Here is a 25,464-nt window from a genome sequence, read left to right on the forward strand (position 1 = left end):
TTTCCAGAATGTTTACGTATTGATGACAGCTGTTTTTTTTTTTTTTGTCTTTTTTAAACACATAGCAAAATATTTTTTATTTTTTTCCAAAATAAGAAAAAAATACCTTCTAAATAGCTTTGTCATTTAGCAGATAGAGCAGCATACAATCATTACGCATCTTTTTTTGTTTGTTTGTTTTTTTCTAATAATGTGCAACAACAATCACTGAAACCTTGCGCGAAAACTGTGCCTGATTGCCAGCTAAAAAAAATGAGGCCCGTGCATTCGGAAAAAGCTAAAGGCAGAGTGAGAATGAGAGAGTAGAAAGGGTGGGGTGGAGGAGAAAGTGCTGGAGAATATCTAATTAAGGCAGAGTCTGTGACAGGAATTGCCGACAGCTTGATGCCTCTGTAGAGACGGCAAAGATAGAGATTCTGCTCGCTGAGGAGAGGAGAGGTAGATTGGGAGAAGAAGGTTGATGTGTTTTTAGGGGAAATTGAAAGCAAGCCGAGAGTAGAAAAATGTGTCAAAAGTACCAAACAGAAAGAAAAAAGACGAGAGCAGTTGAAATTTGTGGTCATGTGTTGGTCCCGCCCTTCCCCTGATAAAACTGATACAAGTCTACTGATGCAACAGAACTGTCACCATTGTAGTGTTGCAGATCGTTTACTGTTAAAGAAGCGCTGTGTTAACAATCTAAAAAGGTAAAGCTGACTAAAGGTTAAAATAAAATGACAAAAACAACAAAACAATGTAGAAATATTTAAGGCTTTAAGGATTATTACAATAATGCTTTTCTGTGCTAAGACAAACAAAACTGTACGCACAGGCTGTTCCATTTCTCCTTTTACCACTACTGAAACAAGAAAAAAAAAACAAAATTAAAACAACAATCAGTTTGTCTACATTAGGTTAGCTCCACTTCAATCAACTCCAAATAGTTGCCTCTTTTCTGTCCTTCTCTGCTTTCCAATCACCCAGATCATCTTGAATATGAGAAGTTTCACGCTGATAAACCAAACTGAGCCGAAGTGAAGCGGAAACTGCAAAGTCCTGGTTTTGGGTCCTGGATTTCCTCCTATCGCTTCCTCCGAAACATCAACTTTTTTTTTTATACTTTACAGAGAAGGCAAGGAGAAGAGACGTCTCACATTCTGTTCTAAGCCTTAATATTAACATCTTTCTTTTCTAAGACCAACCTGTATTTTTTTCTGTATGGATTGCCTTAAAAGAGTACAATCATATTCTTAACAGTCTCCCAAGCCCCATCAGTCTGGTCTGGGTATATGCAGCTAAGTCCTCTCTCTGTCTGTGTGAAACTACACAGTAAATCAACTCTGATCGTCACAGTTTCTTCTGCAAATGCCGGCCATTTCAAATCTCTGAACACACATTCCCTGATTTTAAATCAGGCAGTGACTCTAATCAGAAATGCAGGAGAGGTGAGTTCTTTGGCCTGAGAGCGACTGATGCATCTGATCCATCAACTAGAAGGAAAGGTTGTATCTGAGATATTATCCAACATTCACATAGTAAAAGTAGTGCTGAAGTGATTTTATTATGCATAATGCTCTCAAAAGCTTAACGTCCTTACTCGTTTGTGTCGTCAGTGAATGATGGATTACATTAAAAACTGTAAAGCTGAAAAAAGTCCTGAAAGATTTACTTGCTTTTTTTTACATTCAGAATGCATTTGAAGGTTTTCATCTACTTTTGACCAAAATATATGCTCCTCACGATTGAGTTCCCTTCTGTTGAGAGAGGCTGCCTGTACATTTTTTTGGCCGTGTCGGCTGCAGTCATATCAAATGAGTATAAAAGTCGAAGCAGTTAGAGGACGATAAGGAGGCTGTCCACTGGGTACCTGGTAAGAGGCCCTGGGTTTTACTTCCTAGGGTCATGGGTTTGTGATGTCATGGCAACAATGACGGGCTGCTGGGCAGGTGTGACTTGATGCGGAGCAGATTCAGTTCCATCCTCGTCCTCCAGCTTTGGCCGCTTGGCCTGGGGCTCTCCTGGCTGCTCGGCTAAAGTTTCTGCACTCGGCTGTCTGCTCACCAACACTGGAGGGGAGCTGGAGGCCTGGGCAGCCAAGATCTGGAGAGGACTACTGAGGCCTAAATAGGAAGATGAGGAGAGATGGGTCGTGATTTCTTGAAAAGAGACACTGCTGTCAAATGTTTTAAATTTCATTTTTGGTGCTTTGAGCAGCACAAGACGACGGCCATCTAGTTCCATCAAAACAGAGAAGGCAGGCGATATCTAAGACCAATATCTCAAAATAAATACTCTAAGTGGATAAAAAGCACTACATCTTTTTAAGCATTATCAATTATCTGTATTCATCATCATCATCGTTCCTGGTTAGTATTTGAGTTGGTGATGGCTGAAAAATCTTACCAGATGCATTAGCAAGGCTGGTTGCTGTGTCGACAGCAGCAGTGGTGTGTTTGCCATTCTGGGTAACAGCACGGACAGGAAGTTGATGATAACCTGGGGCGAAGTTCCTCCCGTCCCCACCCTGCACCACACTGTCTACCGTCTGGATCACTCGCTCTCTGCTCATCTGAGCTTCTGATTAAAAAACACAAAAACATACAATTCAAACATGTAAAAGGAAAACTAATAAATGTTTACGGACGTGCACATGTATGATCAGTCTGTCAAAACGTAAAGACAACGATCACTTTGGAGAAAATCTGTTTAGATTGTGCTAGTTATATCATTTATTGTTGGATGGATTGATTTGTCAGACATGAACATTAAATCTTACATTTAACATTACATTGAAAACTGTAGCGTCTAGTTGTTTTTCAGAATATGTCCATATGTTTGTACTAATAGTAAATCTGGGTCCAGTTGGTCCATTTGCTACTTCGATGAGAAGAAAACTAAAAAAAAAAACCATGCATCTGCCTCAAAAGCAATCCAACGCAGTTTCTATAATCTTCACAGTGCTGCAGAAAATGAAAAACAATACATGGAGTGTGACTGGACATTCACATGGCTGTACCTCTGAGCTCACTGTTGCCATCTCCTCCTCCAATGGAGGGGTTGCTGTACCCATTCGGTGGGTTGGATGTTAGAGGTCCACTGGTCACCACCCGCACCATGGTGAGAGACTGGTTGGGGTTCTGAAGCAGGTGGATGGGCTGGCCACCGCCAGGAACTAAAGCGAGGGCTTTCCCCACACCTGAGGGCAGGATTGATGGGTGATGGGGTGCAGCCATGATGACAGGCTGAGCACTGACCGGAGATCCTGCGCGGAGAGAAACACAAACAGTTTCACCTGTTTATAGTGTATGTGAAACCCTTCAGGTATGTGTCTTTGAATATGTTTTGTTTGCACTTATGTGCACCGGTGTGCAGGCTCACCTGGGGCGCTCTGAGAGTACCTATACTCAGGTACAGATGCCAGTTTGCTAGCCAGCTGTTCGTGGTGGTCGTGGGAGATCGGAGAGCCCTCCCTGCTCAGACATTCAGGAGTCTGCAGCCCGCTGGATGGAGGAGAAAGAAGTCCCTGGTGGGTCGGGGATGCTGGGGCACTCCTGGAAAAGACGAATAAAAGGATTAGAGAGAGACCAAAGATCAGTGAATACATTAGGAGACTTCTAGTCCATTCAGAAATCCTTCACTGCCAGTTCCTTCTGCTGAATATATTAACCTCAAAATTAGACTTACTTTGTTCTATCCAATCAAATGATAGCCAGGAGCGGAAGCAGAGAGAGGGAAGAACGGGTGAGTCAAATAAAAAGCATGAGAGCATGGATCTGAGTTTGTCTGACAGACGCCCATGCTGCTGATGGCCACAGGTGACTTACCTAGAAGAGAGGGGTCCGAACGGCGTCCTAAAGCAAGCCACCCCTCTTTGCCGTCTTTTCCTGAAGGCTTGCTCCACCAGCTTGCTCTCAGAAGCAGAATCCACGCGCCAAAAACTCCCTTTGCCGGGCTCATCCTGAGAGCGGGCCACTTTCAGAAAGTAGCGGTTGAGAGACAAGTTGTGTCTGATTGAGTTCTGGAGGGAAGTAAAAAATATTTTATCAATGGATGCACAGAAATGTTCATTTGAAAGAGATTATCCCAGAGCCTGAATTTAATGGCCTCTGACCCTGAACAGGAAAAAACATTTCAGGACACACTTTTGAAATAACTGACATTATCTGTTGCGACATCACACAACCGTTACAAAGCTTACCTTCACATACTGTGTGACTGTAAAGTTTGGATTGTTACAACAAACAACAGAATTCCATTACCATCCAATTTATGACAGAAATGCTCTACCTGCCAGCCCTTGTCTGCAGTGCGATAGTAGGGGTAGTGTTTGGTGATGTGGGCGTAGATGCCGCTGAGAGTCAGCTGTTTGTCCGGGGCAGACGAGATGGCCTGGACTATCAGCTGTGCATAGGAATAAGGTGGCTTGGACTCATCCTGGATTAAAGAGACACAGGTATTAACACCCAAACATCCTAAAATACACACTGTACTAGAAACCTCTCTGAAGGTTGAAAAAGATGTTTTTTGGGGAGGCAGATAACTTATTTTGATGTTACTGGGCGCTCACCTTGGGGCTGTCTCCACCAGCTGACTCCCCTCGCGGCTCGCTTCCCCCACCTCTCTGCTCAGCAATGCTCCGTCTTTGCTCAGAAACGGCCTTGGCAGCATATTCAGCTGCTAACTGGAGGTCAGATGTCACGTTGCGTCCATAGCGATACCCTGATGACCCTGCCCCTCGTGGACTCGCTGGACAGGAGTTAGGAACACTGGAGAAGAGAGTAGAGAGTGTGTGTTAATGGCATAAAGCGATGGTTTAGTGCCACTTCTCATAGTGATACGTTGTGATTGTAAATGCACCTTTTTTACCTCAACACAGCTAAACGAACAGCTCAGAAAATTGAGTTTGTAGCTGACAGGTTTACAGAGTGTCCTCGGGGTAGACCTTTAGACAAATACGACCTCAGACTTGTGATCACCTCCTGTTCTAGGTAAGGTTAACTTATTAACAAGTTAACTGATGCTGAGTCAAGATCAAATTTAAGGATTGAATAGATATTTATTAATTTATGAATGTCATCTTAAGCATCGAAATGCACAAAAACCACATTGTTAGCTACCCCCCAAAAAAAACAAAATAAGTGAAGGAAAATTTCCTAAAATCACTAATAAACCATTAAACTAACACATGAAAAATGTTTAAGTGAGGCTACAACTGCAGCAGCATGAAGGCCTAATAATGGCACAGGAAAACAAGGAGCAAGAGAGCTTTTTCATTTCTAATTTCTCGATTACACATTTCTACATTTTACTAAATACTGTTTGTAAATTCTTCCAAGTTTCTGTCAGTATTTTGAAATTACAAACCTACACATTTTCAGCAAATCCTTAATAGGATTTAAATAAATAATTTACTAATAAAAATCCCCATAATCCTTAAATCTGATTATCTGTTTATACTTTAATCCTGTGCAATTTCAAATAATCATACACAATCAAAATATTACGACAATTTGAATGTAATCCTTTAAAAGAAACAAATTCGGTGAAATGGTACAAAAACACACACGCATACAAGAACTAAAGTTATTAAAATGACTGCAGCTCAGATCCAGTGAGTGTGTGATCAAGTGATCAATGAGCAGAAATACTGAAAAGTGTGTTAATTTTTAACCAGGTTTTTATCTGGTCCTGCTGAGACACAGAACACAGGGAAAACCCAACATGTTATATAACACACACCTGCTTCTGTTAGTAAAGTAAACACTGGTTTCTGGGAGAGTCAGTGTGCTTTGATTTGCCTTTAGCAACAGAGAGCTACACACACACACACACACACACACACACACACACACACACACACACACACACACACACACACACACACACACACACACACACACACACACACGAAGAGAGAGAGAGAATATGTTTGTATTTTTTGGCCGGGGAAACGAGGCTGCAGGCTCTGTTTTGAAAGTGGCTCTTTGTAAGCTCGGCTTTGAAAAATGAATGAAGCCGAACAAAAAAAAACCTCTAATGTTGCTCGGGAACATCTTAGGTATAAAAAATATAACTATCTGTAACTCGACACACTCTGACTTAATTAAAAGTTGTGTGTTTTCACGAGGGAGCAAGGGTTGTCTTTGCTTTGCTCTGACACTGTGACAACAAGCATTTCACCCCCTGCACATGTGAACATGGGTCAGAAGTACAAGTGTGAATGCTGGTAGGGGCAGAAGAATGTTATTATACACACTTGATGTAAAGTTGCCTAACAGGAAAAGTGACTACAGCCACCCTGTGAAGAGATACTGTCGGTGTTTTGAGTGGGAGCACGTGCTTTTACACAATACCCTCCTGTTGTGTGTACTGTTGAGGGAGGTGTCCGAAAAAGGCCACAGAGAAAGTGGTGTTGAGATGTATGTGCGAGCGTCTCTTTACTCTATGTTTGTGTGTGTCCACGTGCGAGAGAACAGGAGCTGAGGGCTGAGAGGGAGCGGTAGGGGGCTCTGAAAAAAGGAAACCACGAATGGACGGAAAAACGGCCTACAGGCAAAACAATCTGCCCGGTAGCCAATCACGCGCCTCGAAGCTGCAGCCATTCCATATAAGGCAGGCACATACAAGCCGACATTGGTGGGGATATAGGATGCAGAAACCGGCAGGGACCAGCAGAGGGCACGCACAGCAGCGCCACACTTCCAGCTGCACATGCCGTCTACATTTATAGAGCAGTGTGTTTTTAAACATGTGCTATCGCAGATCACTAGAGAGCAGCTTCCCATCTCAACAGAAACACTGCAGCTGCTCACGAGCACGCCGTCAAGCCAAAAGAGGACATCAACAGTGAAAATGAGCTGGTTGGAAAAAATGCTGTTGGATTTTTGCGTCAAAAATGGAGAACAGAAATGAATCACCCCACGTTTGTAAATACACAAAGATGACCGCATAAACACGATGAACATGCTCAAGACAAGACGAGAAGATTAACAGGTCATATACTCCAGCAGACCTAAAACACTGTGTCGTTGTATAGCAATCATACAACATGCAAGGACACAACTTAGTCATGAAGGTTTGTTTGTAAAAAAGGTTTTCAGTAAAGGTGAATGTCTCATTACTGACAGTTTTTTGAAAAAAAAAAACAAGCAACCCTTTAAGAAAAAGACCAAACAGGAAGACTAGAACTTAAAGAAGTTGTTATAAAGTTAGTGTAAAATGTAACAAACGGATTATTTAATTAGGATGATGTTGTCTTTTCTTTTGCATTTTTTTCATTGCTGTTAATCTTTATCCACATATTAGCAGACATGTGACATGTCTTTTTATATTGGTATTCATTTTTATTACATTACTTAGTGTGTTTTGCTTTTTGCATATTTCGTCGTCTTTATCTTGCTTTGCCTGTCAAAGAATTTTGTAAACTCTTATTCTTAATGTGCTACATAAATAAAAATACAAAATATTATTCTAATTATTTAGCCTAGTACATTTATAATTCGGTCTTATAATACAAAGACAGTGATGGTATTGTAAATTCCAAGATGACGTCATCCAGGTGTGAAAATTAGTCCAAAAAAATCATAAAATGTGAAAAAAAAAAAAAAAATCAACAAGAATTCAAATTAAGACACTGCTGTCAAAATTGCAGTAAAATTGATTAATTATCTAAACAGTTACCAAATATATCTTAGCATATAAATTACAACCTTCACGACAATTTATAAAAAAAATGTAATCTTACAACTGGAGACACAATCAAAACATGCTTCAGCAAGCTTAAACAGTCAGCACAATTAACTGATGATATGTTTCTGCCAAATCTCCACGGCCTGTTTTCAGTTTTTATAGTGTGTATCTTACTTGATGTGTTGGGGTTCATGTCATCGTGTGTGTGTCTGTGGGTTTCTCCATACCTGATTGTGCCTGTGGGCGAGGGCAGCGGCGAGCCAAATGCCCTGATGTGTTCTTCATGCTGCTGCGCTGTGGGAATGCTGATTTTGAGGGGGGAAATGTGGGGCAGAAGTGGACGAGGGGGAAGAGAGGGCTGCTCCCTCTCTCTGTGCTCCTCGGGCTCCATGAGGGACATGAACTGGATCTTGATGACCGTGCTGGGAAAACGAAACACACACCTGGAGAGGACAGGACAGCAGGAGGGAGAACAGAAGATGAGAAACAGAGACGAAGGTTAATGAGTGCCTTCTCTCCTTTAAAATGCTCAACAGTAAAACAATACAGCATAATTTACACTGACTGTTCTGCAACTTTTATCACATGTTCCACAGCAGATAGGATAGGGTTGTTTTTAAAATGTTGAAATACATTTTTTTAAAAAGGCGTCAAGGAAATTGTCAGGCATACAAAAAGGGTATTTGCACCTTTTTTAATGCTGAAATCTTCACTGTAGCTGCTCAGATAAAGAGCGCACCCTGTAGGAAGTGGAATAACAAGCTTGAGTGTGTGTCGAGGATGTAAATAATGTCTTTTTAAAATTTTAATCCAATTCTGGATCACATGGGCTTCCTGAGTCTTGAATTATGCCTGACGAGCTGTATGGAACCAGTTGTTTATAAGGTTATAAAACAAGTCTCCATCCACTTCAGTTGTTTGCAACTCTGTTTTGAGATAATTTACCTTACTTTTTATCCACATATAATGACTGAATTCTCCTTTTTCGGTGAACTTATCCTTTAAATTGAAACCTTTCCCAATAAACGAACTCCATTTGATGAGGAAGATCATGTGTGACAACTGAAACCTAGACAACAGCTACTAAATGGATCTTGGAATGAAAACGTTTTGTTAACTTTTGTTTCCGAGGTCAACGAATGAACTTGAAATCTCAATGTTAAAATATGTTTTAGGTTACACACAGAGGGTAATTAATCTGCCACAAGTGTCAAAAGGATTAGGAAAAGTAAATCATATCATTAAGCAATGAAATATATTGCTTTACAGTATATAAACAATATCTTTGTCAGCAACTTTGGTGGGTAACGAACGAGGCTGCTGTAGACACAACACCCGTTAGCCTGCATTTCCTTTTCTTTCAGCAGGTCTGGACAGCTACCTCAATAAAAGCAAGCATCAGTTCAAGCCTAAACAAAACCCGTGAAAATAACTATGTGTGAGGAACTGAGTAAATGTTTTTCAAGGGAACCTTAATGACGAATGTAAATAGATTTTATTTTTTCTAGCAGGTACGGGCAGCAATATATAGCAGCATATTCAGTGTAGTTTAGTCTTTGTGCCGGCAGCCATCCTATCCTATCTAAGAAACTGAAACTCTAATTCTAGGGGTACTCAGCTCAGGCTCAGACCTCCAGTGGAGATGTGAAAAGAAAATATCCACACAGGACCACAAACGTGTTGTAAGCAGTTCCACACAGCTACACCAGTCTGTAATAAAAATACAGAAGAAATGTTCCATCTTTTCTCTGTAATTTGTGTCCTGGAGAACTGCAGCTGCCAATCTGATACTAAATCCATGAACAGTCTGCTCGCAGCTGTCTCTGTCGAAAGCCGACCATCCTCAACAACTGAGTGTCCACGCAAGAAGAGCACTGGTGGGGGAGGAAAAGAGGCAAATCTGAAGGAGCTTCAGGGTTTCATAGCTGAGATAGAAGAAACGGTGCATACAACAACAACAACAACTAGTGCTTATTTCCTTCATCAGTCTCAGCTGTGAGCTGGAGCTGCAAAGAGAACGCCACTGTTAAAAGAACTCACATGACTTTTCAAAAAGTGTTTGCTGGAGGGCATGTGAGAAACTCAGACAAGTGGAAGAAGGTTCAGTGTTTCTGCGGATGCTCAACTGATGCAGTGACAGCTTGATAAGGTTGAATAATATAAACTGGAATAACAATGTTGTGAAGAAAATCTGCTGCAGCCTGAGAACAGAACTTTGACTTGGGAGAAGATGCGTTTTTACGGCAAGACAATGACCCCAAACACTGAATATCCTTCTCAGAATTAACTTTAAAATCAACAATGTTAATGGCCGAAGCAGCCGAGTCTGATCTCCGAGGTAGGACTTGTTCCGCAAAGAAAACTGAGTAATTAGACCTCTCTGGATGAATCAGGATGACACACATTAAACCAGTAATTATAGCCAACGGTGCCTCTACTGAAGATAGACTTGAAAAGGGTGTAGTTCATTGTGCAGTACTTGTAGTCAGCTGTACAGATTTGATTTGTTGATACGGAAGTGTCTCTCTGATAAGCAGTAGAGTCTGTACTATATAGGGGGAACAAAATTATATATATATATATTATTATCAGCCAATATCAGCCTGTAACAGATATGTCGGCGGCGTGCATGTTGTCTCATGTGTGCAAACATAAAAACGTTTTCACAACGCGGAATAAGATGATTGGATAATTCAAATATATATATATATATATATATATATATATATATATATATATATATATATATATATATATATATATATATATATATATAATTTCTTTAATTTTAATGTGTCCTTCTACTGATCTCATTTTAGACAAGTTTGTTAAACTTAATCAAAACCTGCTTCTATAACATATCTTTGTGTTTAATGATCACATTGTAGTGTAGTGATCACTGCAAAAAACAATCTCAGCTCATGTATCAGTTGCAGAATTGTTTTACTTACTAACATTAATATCAGCCCCAACAAACAAGGGATCAATTATCGTCTTGATTGATAGATTACTCTTCTAGTCTATTTCTTAATGTCAGAGAATTGTGAAAATGGTCAGCACAGTTTTCCAGAGCCCAAAGTGAGATGTTTGAATTGCTTCTATTGTCCAACCAACAGTCCCAAAACCTGAAGACACTTCATTTCCTATCATAAATAACAATCAACACGCTTAAGAAGCTGAAACCAGCAAATGTTGGGATCATCAGAAAGGGTGGACGTACATTTTCTTTCGATCGACCGATGAATCGTTAAAAATGACTGTGTTAACCTGATGTGATTCACTGCTGTAAAACATATAATTACAGTTAATGTACCAGAAATGACTCATTAACTGCCCTCTTCCTCATCTGAAGAGGTTCCAGATATAAACTCAGCACAGTTTTTTTTTCAGCTAACTCTGTAATCCTGACACAGGCCCCGGGGCCAGAGCAGCGCATGTGAACACGGCTGTGTTGGTTATGGCCTTGCTTTCTAAGTCTTGTGTTTACTCCATGTGCTCCTGCAATGAGGATGTCATTTCAGCCTGCACTTCCTGTCCAATTCTCGACACACCCCCAAACAGTCCTGACAACCAATCAGAAAGCAGAAGAGCACAAATCCCCCCCCCAACCTCCTCCTCCTGCTCCTGCTCCACCCTGTGATTGACACACACACAAAGTCAAAGCTTTTAGTTTAAGACGATTGCTTCTGTATTAAAAGAACCAGTTAAGTCAGAATATTTAACCTTGACAGTGTCGCAACACGGGTGAGACTAAAACCACCATTTAAAACACCACGTGGTTTCCCCTCACCACAATAAAAGCATTTTATGATTTAAAATAAACCAAGCACACCGCTTCCACACAAAACTCGTGAGCTGTCAGGGGTGCGTTTGTTTACACTAATGTTTACGCGACGGCGACACGTTGGCTAACTTAGCTAACATTCTCGCTAACATAATCGCCCTGAAAATTGTTGAGACAGGACTTTTACCAGCGGCCAAAAGACTTCCATTCCAAAAAGAACAATACGAAAAACACATGTTTGATAATCTGATGTTTAAGAAAGACAGCTTTGACAACTTATAACAACACGCCTCTGTGTGAAATACCAGCTAACAGCGCCCCTTTTTGAAAACATTTGCTAGCTAGCTCGTGCTGTGGCTTGTCTGTAGGCCGAATGGAGCTAAGTTTGCTAACGGCTAAAACTAGCTTGATCATTCACTCATTCAAACGGGGGTGAAGGTACTCTGGAGGGGGGGTCCCTCGGGTCTCCACACAAATTAGTAACTATTTTAATAGCACAGTTAGAAGGGGAGATAAATTAGCCTTTCGTGTTATAGCTTCCCCGTCCAAGCCAAGGTTACGAGCACACTTATCCGGAGCTTTGCCCGCTCGCCAGACCGAATCAAACCGCTCTGATTATGGGTGTCATGACAAACTTTGTGTCCCCGTCAGAATCTGTCTCCCCGTTTGAACATAGATGTCGTGTAACTTCAATTTTCCCTCCCTGTTGCAATGTTTAGAAAGCTACCAGCCACATCCACCAACACTATTAAAGAGTTGTTGGTTACGTGTTCACCTAAATTATTTTGTAGATGTTTTACAGTTTGATTCCACTGTTAGAAGTCCAATAAGAGGAAGAAGTTTAAGGGGGACACAAATTAAATCATGACAGCGGCTCCATTGGTGTCGATCCGTCAGCAGGTCGATGCATAAAAATGAACATTAAAGTTTTGGGTAGAGCTGCCACAGTCACAGTCAGCCACCGTGTTACTGTCGGTAGCGGCTATGCTAACAGACTGCACTCACTCTCTGGGTAGCGGCAGCGGCGGCGCCCCTCTCCGCTGGAACACCCCGTCAACGAACACACCATTCTTGCCGAGGCACCGGAGGGAGAAGCCGCTCGCGTCGTCGTAGGTGACCTGCAGGTGTCGCCGCGAAATGAAGCTCGAGTGACCCATGTTGATATCCACGGAGCCGTGAGACGAGTTCCGGCCTATGGTGACCGTCCTCTGGCGCATGACAAACTCAAAGTCCCGGCCTTCGAGTCTGGCCAGGGCCTGCGGAGGAGGACAAGCGAGGCGCAGGGGTTGAATCCCGGCGTCGGTGCGGCCGTCCATCATCGGAGGACCCAAGAGGGCGAGCGATTGCGGGTGATAGGCGTGCGAGGTCACCGCGACGCGCACGGGACTGCATGGTGCTGACTGTAAAGCAAGCAGGGCTCGAGCTCCGGTGTCGTCCCGGTAGTCTGCCATCTTCTTTCGGAGGGTCAACACACGCGCACGCACACACACACTTTACTTCTTGCACACACAGAGTTGCAACGTGAGAGTTTTCGGCCAGGGCACTTGTTCGCTCCGTGGCTGTCGGAACAACATGGAGTCCGGGGTAGGCGCAAGAGCCGGACCGGAGTCTCCACCGGAGCGGGTCGGGCGATGCGTTCAGGGCCGGCTCGTTAAATGCTGCATGTAATATCCAGCGCCATAGAGAGAAACTGTATGTGTTAACTGTATCACTCTGGTAATATCCAATCAGCGAAAACACGCTCAGTTTCGTCTTCTCGCTACAATGTTTACACCTTGAATCGGAGGAGCGTCTATTTTCTATCAAACAGAAACCAGCCTGTTGGTTCAGGGCTACCGGGGTCACTGTTAGAAATAATTATTAGCTTTACAAATTTAATAATTATTAGCTTTACAAATTGGGATCAACACATTGAGCAGTCAAAACACAGCCTATTAAAAGAGGAGTTTTTTTTGTCCCGTTGTACAGCAGATTTTTTAAAAGCTGGATGTAGATTAAGTGGATTTTATCCCTTTTAGTTTGCTGAAATAAAATCACAAACTCAAGTAATGAATTGTCCATTAATAACGTAAATAACAGTAGTCGAAAAATCCATGTCGTGCAATCAAATCTGTGGTGTTATTAATATAGACAGCAGACTTAGAAACATGCCATACGGGTAGATGATAACAAATACAGTAGTCCACAACATTATTGCCTTCGATTCTGCAAGTTCTGTTCCCTGAACGCCACATCTGGGCACCTCGGTCGATACGCTGCAGTTCATGTCGTCACACCAGGAAACTGGAGGCTGACTTCAGAAGTATCTCGAGATTTGTGATTTGCTGCGCTAATACCACGGATGCATGGTGTCACTCAGAGCTGATCATGTACTTGTCTTTCACTTTCATGTCATGTCTCATAAAATTGAATCAGTGCATATGGTTCTGTGGACTAGACAAGCAAGATTAAAACCTAAATCACACAAATTGCAGCCACTGAAAATATACCCACAGGGATTACAATTGATTATGTTGCTCTTCAGACTACAGTCTGAGCAAGATGCATAAAGAAAAATGGTGCATTTAATGGACATGTTTGTTGTAATGTCAAATATTTTTCAGAAGATCTCAATCTCAATCCCAGCTCCAGGAACATGTGGTGTCTATAGTGTAGCTGGTTTGCCCACCTCAGATTTTTTTCTTTCCTTTTTTTATCTCTACCCTCTGTTTATAAACATGGAAAGAACAAGACGGTTGAAAAAGATGGACAACTGGATCCACAAAAGAGCAGGAGCGCACGGGCCATACCAGCTCAGATGGTCCACAAGAGTGCGCTGCTGTGATATGAAGCATTTAGAAACAATTCAAAGTCATAAGAAGTCATTACAACACTGAAGTATTGATATCTTGTTGAACCCTCTGCACTGTTGTCAGCAGTGGAATGTAACTTGAGTACACGTATTCAAGTGTGTACTGTACACATTTTTGGTATTTGTACTCAACTTGAGTTTTTTCTTCTCATGCCATGTCATTATACATCTTATAGAAATTGTCCTTTTTTATACCACAACAATTATTTGACATTGTAGTCAGTTATTACTTTACAAATTAAGATTTTTTGAATTTTATTTTGCTAACAAACCATGCAAAGAGCTCATAGAATATTGTTTGGTTATAAATTAAACTACCAAACAGTTCAATTCATATGTTAATTTATTCATTCAACTGCTCGTATAGCAGTTGAATGAATACATTAACATATGAATGGCTTTATTTTGAACCAAAGTTTATAACAACGTTCTAAAAAACAAAACAAAAGTAACAGTGGCTGAAAAGGAGTAGGTAGAAGTAAACAGTATACATATCTACCCCTTTCTTACTTTTCTTCTGTTAAGTTGAATATTAATTCAGCAAATTCTCACATTCATTTACAGCTAGTATACATATAACTATCCTCAGTTTATTTGCCAACCAGTTAAATAAATAACATACAATCCTAGTTTGATTACGATCCAAATATCCACCCAGTGTTACAAAATAAATGGGAACACCCTTAATACAACCTTTCCTTTTCTTTTTTTGCAGTTTTTTTTTATTTTTTGTACTTGTACTTTGTTTTTCGTAGTAGAATTAATAAGTAAATCGACCAAAAACAATAAAAACAAACATTTTGATAATCTATCACTAATTTGTTGTGAATTCTTTTTTTTTTTTATGGTTTCAGCTTCACCAATGTGCTGACTGCTGCTCTTTGTTTGAATTATTATAGTAATTTTAAATTATTCTTATTTATTTTGAGATTTAGACTTTTGGTTGAACAAACAAACATGTTGAAGTTGTCCCTGCAGGCACTGGGTACTTGTGACACGTGTACTATTTTCAGAACTTTTACAAACCAATTCATTGATTAATGGATATTAATTTATATATAACTGGAAAAAATCAGCAGATTAATGGTTGCATCATTTGCAAAATAGCTAAAAATGAGTTCCACTTCAACCGACTACAATCCTGCTTTTATATTAATGCATGAGCAACAATGATCTTATGATATAATAAAGTATAATAGTCACAGGGGACATATTTCAGTTTGACTTCTTTTACTTTTACTATATCATACTAATCAGACTTACATACTTACACAAGATTTAAAAGCAGAACTTTTAAATGGCAGTATTTGTATGATGTGGTCAATCGATCTGAATACATCATTTACCACTGACGTTTTTATTTCAGTGCCATATTTTCCTCTGGATGGAAAGATAAACATGGACACCTGCAAAATATAATGAAAGACCAGGGCACAAATATCAGGACTTCCTTTGTTAAATCTTTAATTAACTGAGAAATGATGATTTAACAGTAAAGTGTTGAGATGATAACAGGTGGAGCTGTTGTGTGGCATAGAAGTGTATGGTGCAATTGTTTTTGTGACTTTGTGTCTCAGTCATGCTGCTGTAATCAATTATCGCTTCTGCAAGTAGCTTGTAGCTTTAACATAAGTCAGTTCACAAATAAGAATGACTGCGTATGATAAAAATCCAAACTGTCCTTATTGTTACCACAGCTTTACAAATGATCAGACTGCCTCGCAGTGTAGCATGAATATTGATTAAAAAGCTTCACAGGAACAAAAAGATTCTAAAAGAAGTAACTCTACAGATGAACATTCAACCTATTACTACCATGAACACAATTACAAACAAACATTGTGTTTATTCACAAGAGCTCTACAACATAGTTAAATTGATCTTCCTTCATCCTGTTGTTTTTTTAGTTCAGTACGTGGCACCAGCTTCAGTTTGATTGGTCGCTTTGGTATCAGCAGGCCCTGGATGTCCATCTCAAGGGGCACCTGGCAGCAAAGTGAAGGGGAAATGTGAGCAAAGTCAACAATTCATTAAAGTCTGCTTTGTTTTTTCCAAATCTGCAAACAACTGGCAGTGTCACATAGGTTATAAACCTCATGCAAAAAGTATTGAGCTCACTGAATGTGGTACTTAGCAAGTCACTTATCACTTTTGTCCTAATTCAACTGAGATAGTGGATTTTGATCTTTGAACAAATAGATCTTTATAAAGCCATTGACCGACTACGTTTGGCATTATATAATCCTTGGCATCACTATCAAACTGACTATGAATAACATCTGGACATCATAAAAAAAGCAAACAACAGGCAGTGTAAAGATTAACATCTGTGGTCTCACCTCAGTCTCCTTACACAGGGTGAAGCTGTACTTCTGGAGGATCTCCACCAACGCAAGTTTCATCATCACCAGAGCAAATCGCATGCCGATGCAGTTCCTTGGCCCTAGCCCAAAAGGCATGTATGTGTATGGATCAAAAGTCTCCTTGTTCTCCTTGCTGAACCTGCAGGTGCACACACACACACACAAAATAATGTATTGATAACCTGATGAGCTCAGGCCTTCACCACTGCTGTTTTGAACGCCTCTGGATCGGGCCACAGATCTGGGTGTCGGTGCAGGGGCCATATGAGTACCATGACAACCATACCCTTTGGAATCACAAGCCCATTAATCTCCACAGTCGCCTTGGCCACACGCTCCAGACGTGGAAGGATGGGGTACAAACGTAGAGACTCGTTGATGACGCAGTCTAGATACTCCATCTGCATCAGAGCCTGGTACTCAACTGGAGCCTAGCCAAACATATAAACAGACACATTCATGATCGCTGTCAAGTCTTGCACATGTGATTCAGCAGAAGACCACCACTCTGTCATACTAGGTTAAGTTAACAACTACAACAAGCTTTAAAAGGGATACAGGTGGAGGTAACAAGAGAAGAGAGCACTGTTACTGATATACCATTTACAATTTTAATATCCAACAATCTCATTGGTGTAACAAATTGCACAATAGCTGTTAATCTTTAAACATTTCAGGAAAATATAAATATCTTGCTCTCTCTAAAGTGGGATTTTGAGATGCAGACCATTTATCCAAAATCCAAAATCAGATATTTTTTATATCAAAAGAAGTTTTGGGACATCACTGACAATGTGTCCAGAGAAACATCAGTAGATGTATTGTACACAGGACCCCCCTGAGTTCACCAGTGACAGCCAGGAAAGACTGGATGACAACCATGAAGAGTGTGGTGACTACTGGAGAGACAGTGACAGCTCGGAGAGACGGCGACCGGGACAGAAAGGGCCGGCAACTCAATCTGTGTCCTCTGTGAGGAGGACGCCCAAAAAAAGTTACGATGAACCTCATGGAAAGATAACCCCAGGGTTGCCCGAGAGGGGGTGAGGATGAGCAACCCAGTCGGATGGACATAATGGAAACTGACCCAGGCAAAGGACAAACGACTATGAGCAAGCAGTGTACATGCACATGTGGTAAAGTCTGCAAGAACCCACACGGCTTGAAGATCCACCGAGTGAAGATGAAGTGCTCATCGGAAGCGGCAGCAACACAACGCACAGGTGCCACACCTTGTGAGACACAGGAGGGGCCAGGCCCGAAGTCACCCCATAGTGCCCGGAATCTCCCAGTGTTGCAGATCGACCCCACGAGCATCAATTCTGACAGGAGGTAGATCAAATGGCCGGCAGCAAACATGTCTTCACTGTGGAAGCAGTTTGAGGATGATATCGACCAAATTCTGGAGGCAATGGCAAAGGGAGAGGCCGACTGAAGTCTACAAGGTATCAGTCATTGTCGGCATCGCAGCTGAACGGTTCAGTGAGGAGAAGAAGAAGAGTGCCGGAACATCATGTGCAATGACCAGAGGGCTGTGAAGATCCATAACATCAGGCAGGAGATGAAGGCACTGAAGTCCCAGTACAAGGTGGCAGGAGAATAGGAACGCATTGGCCTAGCCCAGTTAATGTGTATCCTACGAAAAAAGATCAGGGTTCTCCACTGGGCGGAGTGGCATTGGAAGCGGTGTTGTGAGAGGGCACGCAAACGAGCTGCCTTTATCTCCAACCCTTTCAAGTTAACCAAGGACCTGCCGGGTCAGAAGCGCAGTGGGAATCTTGCCTGCTTGCAGGAAGTATTAGACCATCATCTCGAGCAGACTTACAGTAACTCCGAGAGAGAGAAAGAGTTGGGAGAGTGTAACATCCTCATAGACCCCCCTGATCCGGAAGTGCAGTTCGATATGTCAGAGCTGCAGCTCAAGGAAGTCAGAGAGGTTGTCCTCAAAGCAAGGGCTAGCTCTGCTCCAGGACCAAGTGGCACTTCGTACAAAGTGTACAAGAACTGTCCCAAACTCCTACTGCATCTTTGGAAGATCTTGCTAGTGGTCTGGTGAAGAGGGAAGATCCCAGATCAATGGCGAGTGGCTGAAGGGGTGTGGATCCTGAAGGAGAAAAACTCCACCCAGTTAGACCAGTTCTGCATCATCTCCATGCTGTGCGTTAAGGCGAAGGTCTTCTTCAGCGCTATTTCCAAACGGCTGTGCAACTACCTGATCAAGAATTCCTACATCAACACATCGGTCCAGAAGGGTGGCATCTCAGGAATGCCAGGCTGTGTGGAGCCCACCAACATGGTGACAGAGCTAATTTGGGAGGCCAGAGAGAACAAAGGCAACCTGTCAGTGCTATGGCTGGATCTAGCAAACGCATTCGGCTCAATTCCACACAAGCAAGTCCAGCTCACTCTGACGAAGCATCATGTCCCCAGCAGGTGTAGAGAACTCATTGCTGAATATTACAACAACTTCAGCATGAGGGTCTCTTCAGGAGCAATTACATCAAGCTGGCACAAGGTGGAGATTGGCATCATCATTGGGTGTACCGTCTCTGTGACTCTGTTCTCCCTAGCCATGAGCATGCTCACCAAGTCTGCAGAGCCAGAGTGCAGAGGGCCCTGAATGAAGACCGGACATCGGCAACCACCCATCAGGGCATTTGTGGATGACCTTACAGTCACAATCGAATCAGTCCCAGGATGCCGGTGGATCCTGAGGGGACTCGAGAGCTCGTGGAGTGGGCCCGAATGCGTTTCAAACCAGTCAAATCAAGATCTAAGGTGCTGAGGAAAGGAAGAGTGGAGGACAAGTTCTGGTTTAACATTGCAGGCTCGGCCATTCCAACCATCACAGAGCAGCCAGTCAAGAGCTTTGGCAAGGTTTTTGACAGCACCTTGAGGGATACAACATCTATCCAGTCAACCTGCCCTTCGCCTAACCAGATGGGAGAACGCGGTTGAGAGGAGAGTAACCTGGATGGAGCTCGGGAGAGCCAAGCCTCACCGTATAAAATTCCTCATCCAAACAGTGTATGATATGCTCCCAAGCCTGTCCAACCTGCACACATGGGGCATAGCAGAGACACTGCCATGCCCCCTGTGCTCCAAGCAAGGAACTTTGGAACACATCCTCAGCTGCTGCACTAGGGCACTTGGAGATGGCCGGTATAGATGGAGGCATGGTCAAGTCCTCAAGACCATCGCTGAAGCCGTCAGTGCAGGACTTGTGTGGGCAAAGCAGTTCCGACCCTCCAAAAGATCAATCGCCGTTGTCAGAGCTGGGGATCAGGCAACCTCTTTGGCCAGAGCCTTCAGCACGTTGGACATCCAGGGAGAGAGGAGAAGGAAAGCCATCCGCAGTGCCGCCGAAGCGGCAGAGAGGGCCTCAAGATGGCTGTGGCTTAAAAGAGGAGAGACATGGAGTCATGGTAGCTAGGCCATCTGGACACAAGCTGGGCCGGATCTGCCCCGGCTGGGTCACCTGGAGGAGGGTGTATGATGTTAAAAAACCCGAAACACCCGATGATTCCAGGAACATCACTGACGATGTGTCCAGTGAGGCATCGGTAGATGTATTGTACACAGTGGGAAATACCCTTGATACCAATTGGTGTGGAGTTTCTCTGCCTCCTAGTGGCCAAAAACGAATGAAAGCATCTTTAAATGAAATATTTGGACTTGAAAGGTTGCACAAATATATTTCTGTTGAACGTATAAATCAAAAACATGGAGATTCATGAATTGAATGCAAAACATTTATATCAGTATGACTGTCATGATTGCATCTGAGGATGTATTGTGGAATTTTGTATGATTTAAAAAAAAAAAACATTAAACAAAGAAGAAGGTTTGTCATCTGTTTTTACAGTTTCTGTTATCATATGTTATTTTCTATGTTATTATTAAGAAAAGGGCAGGTTAAACACCGAACTGAGCAAAATAAACAGAAATTGAATTTGAATCCCGAATCCTGAATCCCTTCTTCCTCAAACCAAGCTCACTACACTCTCAGCGTACCTTCCCAGGGAAGGTGGTGTCGATTTCGTCCTGCAGCCGCTTCATGATGTGGGGGTTTAAGGCCAGATTGTAAGCCGTGAAACAGAGAGAGCTGCTGGTTGTTTCATAGCCAGCAAACAGGAAAATCATTGCTTGAGAGAGGACCTTGTGATCACTTAAACCTGGGGGGATAGCAAACAGATATGATTTAGAATAGCTTTAAGTTGTGTAAATAGAAACTCTAACACTATATGTGTGTGTTTGTGTGTGTCACCTTTATCCTGCTCTACTCCACTGGGGTCCTTGTTGTTCTGGGAGTCAATCATCAACTGAAGGAAATCCACTCGACCCTATAAGTAGACATATGTATGAGTATATATTGATTATATTTCTGATTGTGCTGATGTACATACACAAACACACGCACAGACAGAAATACCTTTTGTTTGCTGGTCTCTCGGTTGGACTTGATCTTCTGCATTGCAGTGTAAAAGAAGTATGTGACAGACTTGGGGAAGAAAGAAAACTCCATCTTTTCAAAAACAGGACCCAGGAAGGGGAAGAAAGCTGGAACACAGCAGAAAGCAACGCATTTATCAATGTAATACACCGATTGTATGTTGATTAAGCTGCCAGGTGAAGGACAAAAGCACAGATAGCTGCATTAAACAGAAATAAAATGAATTACGTACAAATAATGAGGAGGAGAGGGTTGAAAAGGTCAAACTTCAGCATCTTCTTAATGTTAGTGACAAAGGGGTCTGAGGGGTTGTTAAGTGAGTCAATGTCCACGCTGAAGGATGTGCTGGTTACAATAGCCATACTGTAGGGACCAAAGAACCTACAGAGCACACAAACATGTCAGAGATGTCCTGTCATGTTTAAAAGGAGTTATCTCTAAATGAATGAACTGAGTTGGAGTTCAGTTTTCTTACTCCTTCAGCTCTAAGGGCTCGTCCTTGTCCACCTTCTTTTTCATGCTGGTGAGCAGGTTGACAGAGTGGCGCTTCATTATCCCAAACATCTGAGACGTAGGCAGCGACAGACGGACAGAGAAACATTGTTAAACCAAACTGTAACGGCTGCTGCTGTTTCTGTTCTCCTTCTAGATTAGTGGTTCCCTACCCAGGAGAGGTAGGAAGGTCACAATATGATAATAAGGACAAAGAAAGAAAAGAAACATTTCTGTAACACATATTTATATTTCTTCTCCTGACTTTTCCTGAGGAAGCACCGCTCAAGAGAGAATCTAGTCAAGTCACAACACAGACCTTCCTCAAAAATATTATTTTCAACATGTTTTAAAGGGCAGAGGAGGTCCAGAGCAGAGGAGCGCTTACTTCCTTCAGTCTTCCTGAGGTGAAGGAGGGAGAGAGGACACTGCGGATCCTCCTCCACTAGTCGTCCTCAGCGATGGTCACAGCATCGTATAGTGGACCATTCAGACGGAAGTTCTGTAATAGAATAAGAAAAAACCTGCTGATGACGACAAGACCTCAACTAAAATGCAGCAACCATATTAAGTGATTGATGTAATATAAGAAGTGAATGTGCATACTCTGCGATTGGTGAAAAGAGAATAACACTCCTTTATCAGGACAGTTTTTATCATGGCAGGATCGGTGATACACAGCACCGGCTGACGGCCATCAAAAATGCTAAATATGAAAGCACACACACACACACACACACACACACACTGTACATATTTCAGACTTACCCCCACGTTGGCCCATATTTCTTGAAGCAAATTTCATCAAAGGTAGTGAATCCCTGGGTACATGAATAGTGAAATACAAATTATGAATTGAACACCCCTCTTCAATTCACTTAAATATGAGCTGAAATATTTAAATGTGTAAATTTGAACAGTCCCACTTGGGTTGGACAATTTCATCAATATTATACCTTTATCGTTATATTAGACTATTTATCGTCTTAGATAAGACAGTTCTACTGTTCTGCTTGTTCTAATACTTGACTTTACCCACTTAACTCATCATTTCCACATAACTGATGATCATTTATCAAAAATCTCATTGTGTTAGTGAAGTATCTGGCCGACAACACATTCTGAGTTTTAATTTAACTAAGTTAGTTGCTTCTCCTTATGGTGAGTTAAGAAATGTGGCACGGGTGAAGGGCCTGCACAGGCAGAGAAAGTGTTGTGGTTCCTTTTAGATTTCCTAAGATAGAAGGCTCAAGAGGATTTCTGGTAGAGCAGAGGGCAAAGCATCAGGCATAACTTTGCCATAGATTTGAGAATACCAGGGTGCGGCCACACTGGTTCAGAGGCAGGCTTGAGATTTGTTTCAATAAAGATTGCTCTATCATTCCACCCAGCCTTGCCTCTGCAGATTTCTTTATCACCAAACTACACACCAACACCTTTGATGAAGACAGCCCAGAAACATCGTCAATTTCAAAAATCAAGATATTTGGTCAAAACTATTGAAATATTTGATTTTAATGCACAGCCCTCGCATTTATAAGGTGCTTTTGAAGAGATAATGTGTATCACAAAATTATTTAAAGGCCATGTTACCCAGGCCTAAATAACAGTGTTAATTCTGAGGGATTTATCAGCTAGAACTGGAGTTGGTAAATGGTGCTTTACAAAACAGTCAATCAATCAATCCCAATGTCCTCACTTGAAAGCTGATAATATTTTATTATATGGCCACAAAATAAAAAGATCTTTATCAAAATTAAAATCAAAAAATCAAAATGAATTCAAATCAGTCCTTAACAATTGCTGTATCGTAGGCAACTGAACTTTGTTTCTTTTTTCCTAGACGTTTCACCTCTCATTCAAAAGGCCTCTTCAGTTTTGCCTCTACAGCCTCTTGGATGAGAGGTGAAACATCTTCAAGAAACTGGAACGAGTCCAGTTGCCCACAATACAGCATTTAGAAGTACCATGACTTGAATGACTGAAAACCTTCATCAGTCCTTAGCAATGTTACTGAGTTATCTGGACTAAACATTAGGCATTTCTCACAACAGCCTCCATTTACTTACTTTTGTTCGGTCATGTAACGTTGCTTTGTGGGACATTTCTCTGTATTTAGTTGAGTGAAGGACCTGTGCAGTTATCAGACTGTCAGATCGACACGCCCTCGCTCCGCGCCTCCGGATTATCCGTTCACACTGGGACGGCTCACCAATAATGCGGCCCTGATACTACCTCCACATACCGCCGGTGGGACCCGCCGTCAGCAGGACGGAGAGGGTCGGCTGCGGCGCGGCCACATCATGCCGGTGGGACCCGCCGTTAGCGGGACGGAGGGCCGGCTGCGGCGCGGCCACATCATGCCGGTGGGACCCGCCGTCAGCGGGACGGAGGGCCGGCTGCGGCGCGGCCACATCATGCCGGTGGGACCCGCCGTCAGCAGGACGGAGAGTGTCAGCGGCGGTCAGCAGCGGTCACATCTCCTCCTTAGCGGAGGAGAGGATGCAAGCCGGGGACGGAGTTGACCAGCGTCAATGGACTCCCCCGTTTCCTTACGTTTCATCCGAAGGAAACTTAAATAAGCTAACAGCGCAGTCACCCTGCACACTGTGGCATCCAGGAGGGATGCAGAGCGATGTGGAGGAGACATGGCTGGTTAGCTGACTGGTTGGCTGGTTAGCTAGCTGCAAACTATTGTAAGCAATGCAATCCGAAACTGGAGAGTGAGTGGGAGAACCGCTGAAGCCGATGCGCTGAACGTATTTATACCACTTCCGCAGCAGGGCGGGGTTTATGCAAATCATATGGCCGCGTTACCTAACGCGGCCATGATTTGCATGATTTCTGACCCGCCCATTAAATCCTGAACACAGAAATGTTGAAAAACTGTTTGTGAGCCTAGCTCCAAAATTAAATTCTACATGGCCGAATGGCTTTTACATGTTTTAAGTAAACACATTTATGACCCGTTTAATGTGTTTAGAAGAAAATGGCTGATTTTGGTTTACACGGACTTTAAGCTTAAGGTGGAGACAGTTGAAATGGTGCCTAAAGACTGTAAGATGCATCTCCAATAATAAAAGGCATGTACACTGTCCAAACCCCACCAGGAGATTTTTCTCATAAATACACTACATAAGGGCATTCTATTTTGTCAACAAGCATAGCTTACATGGAACAGAAAGGACGATAGTTCCACTGTTTAAATCTTCGTGTTATACTACTTAATTTTTTGAAAGCACAATAAAAATAGACTTTCAAAAGAAAGAAAGAAATGACTTCCACTTAATATTATCTTCACTATGGTGAAAGATTGATTCAAAGCTTTTAACAAATGAAGGAAACAGTAATATAACTTTGACAGAATTTAATAGATATTGACTATAAATATTTAATGTTTTCGTCTTTATCAAGTGTTCCATTGCACCACTATTTACCTTGTTAAGCCTGTACATGTCTGTATAAATATGACACATTGGATCTAAAACTTATGTTTAGCAACCTTTCTATATGCCAGCATAGTGCCGAAAAAAGGAACTGGTTTGGGACCAGGGATTCCCATTTTCTTAAATGTTCCATATGGCCAGTAGGCGTACCTGTGCAAAACAAACAAAAACCACAGTTAGAAAAGTTTTTTGTTTTTTTTTATCATTCAAACTGGCAAACACATATACAAAGCAATACAAATACTAACACAAATAAGAGTGTGATGAGAGTAACCAGGAGGGTCCACGTCTCAGCAGAGAAATACAGGAAGTAGCCCATGATTGCAGGTTTTCTCTCCTCTATCAAGGGCAGCTCAAGTTCCACTAATGCCTCAAATCACAACCAGCATCATTTATTTCCTGCTACA

General features: G+C 42.1%; 1 protein-coding gene and 1 pseudogene across 2 annotated transcripts; both read right to left on the reverse strand.

Annotated features, from left to right (window-relative positions):
• Nucleotides 1-17: 17 nt before the first annotated feature.
• Nucleotides 18-13,050, reverse strand: foxk1 (forkhead box K1). 2 transcript variants are annotated; one of them, XM_030430534.1, is made up of 10 exons: nucleotides 12,458-13,050; nucleotides 7,896-8,111; nucleotides 4,547-4,745; nucleotides 4,267-4,413; nucleotides 3,804-3,997; nucleotides 3,664-3,669; nucleotides 3,358-3,530; nucleotides 2,996-3,241; nucleotides 2,383-2,556; nucleotides 18-2,099 (listed from the first exon to the last, which is right to left on the reverse strand). In XM_030430534.1, exons 1-10 carry the CDS (start codon nucleotides 12,901-12,903, stop codon nucleotides 1,867-1,869), a joined length of 2,034 nt encoding a protein of 677 aa, XP_030286394.1. In that variant the 5' UTR covers nucleotides 12,904-13,050; the 3' UTR covers nucleotides 18-1,866. The 2 variants fall into 2 exon arrangements, with proteins under 2 accessions (XP_030286394.1, XP_030286402.1); XM_030430542.1 differs by lacking the exon at nucleotides 3,664-3,669 and having other exon boundaries at nucleotides 12,458-12,903.
• A 2,693-nt stretch (nucleotides 13,051-15,743) lies between these two features.
• LOC115579294 (cytochrome P450 3A40-like) lies at nucleotides 15,744-25,376 on the reverse strand (annotated as a pseudogene).
• Nucleotides 25,377-25,464: the final 88 nt, after the last annotated feature.

The sequence above is a fragment of the Sparus aurata genome, chromosome 1, assembly GCF_900880675.1.
Source record: "Sparus aurata chromosome 1, fSpaAur1.1, whole genome shotgun sequence".
NCBI classification, from domain to species: Eukaryota; Metazoa; Chordata; class Actinopteri; order Spariformes; family Sparidae; genus Sparus; species Sparus aurata.

Excerpts from the sequence above, each read along its gene's own strand:
- foxk1 (XM_030430534.1), bottom strand. The coding sequence starts at position 12,903 with ATGGCAGACTACCGGGACGACACCGGAGCTCGAGCCCTGCTTGCTTTA. Across the intron at positions 4,746-7,895 it reads TCGCCCACAGGCACAATCAG|TGTTCCTAACTCCTGTCCAG; the intron begins GTATGGAGAAAC and ends TCTCTTCTCCAG. Across the intron at positions 3,242-3,357 it reads GTACTCTCAGAGCGCCCCAG|GATCTCCGGTCAGTGCTCAG; the intron begins GTGAGCCTGCAC and ends CTCTCCGCGCAG.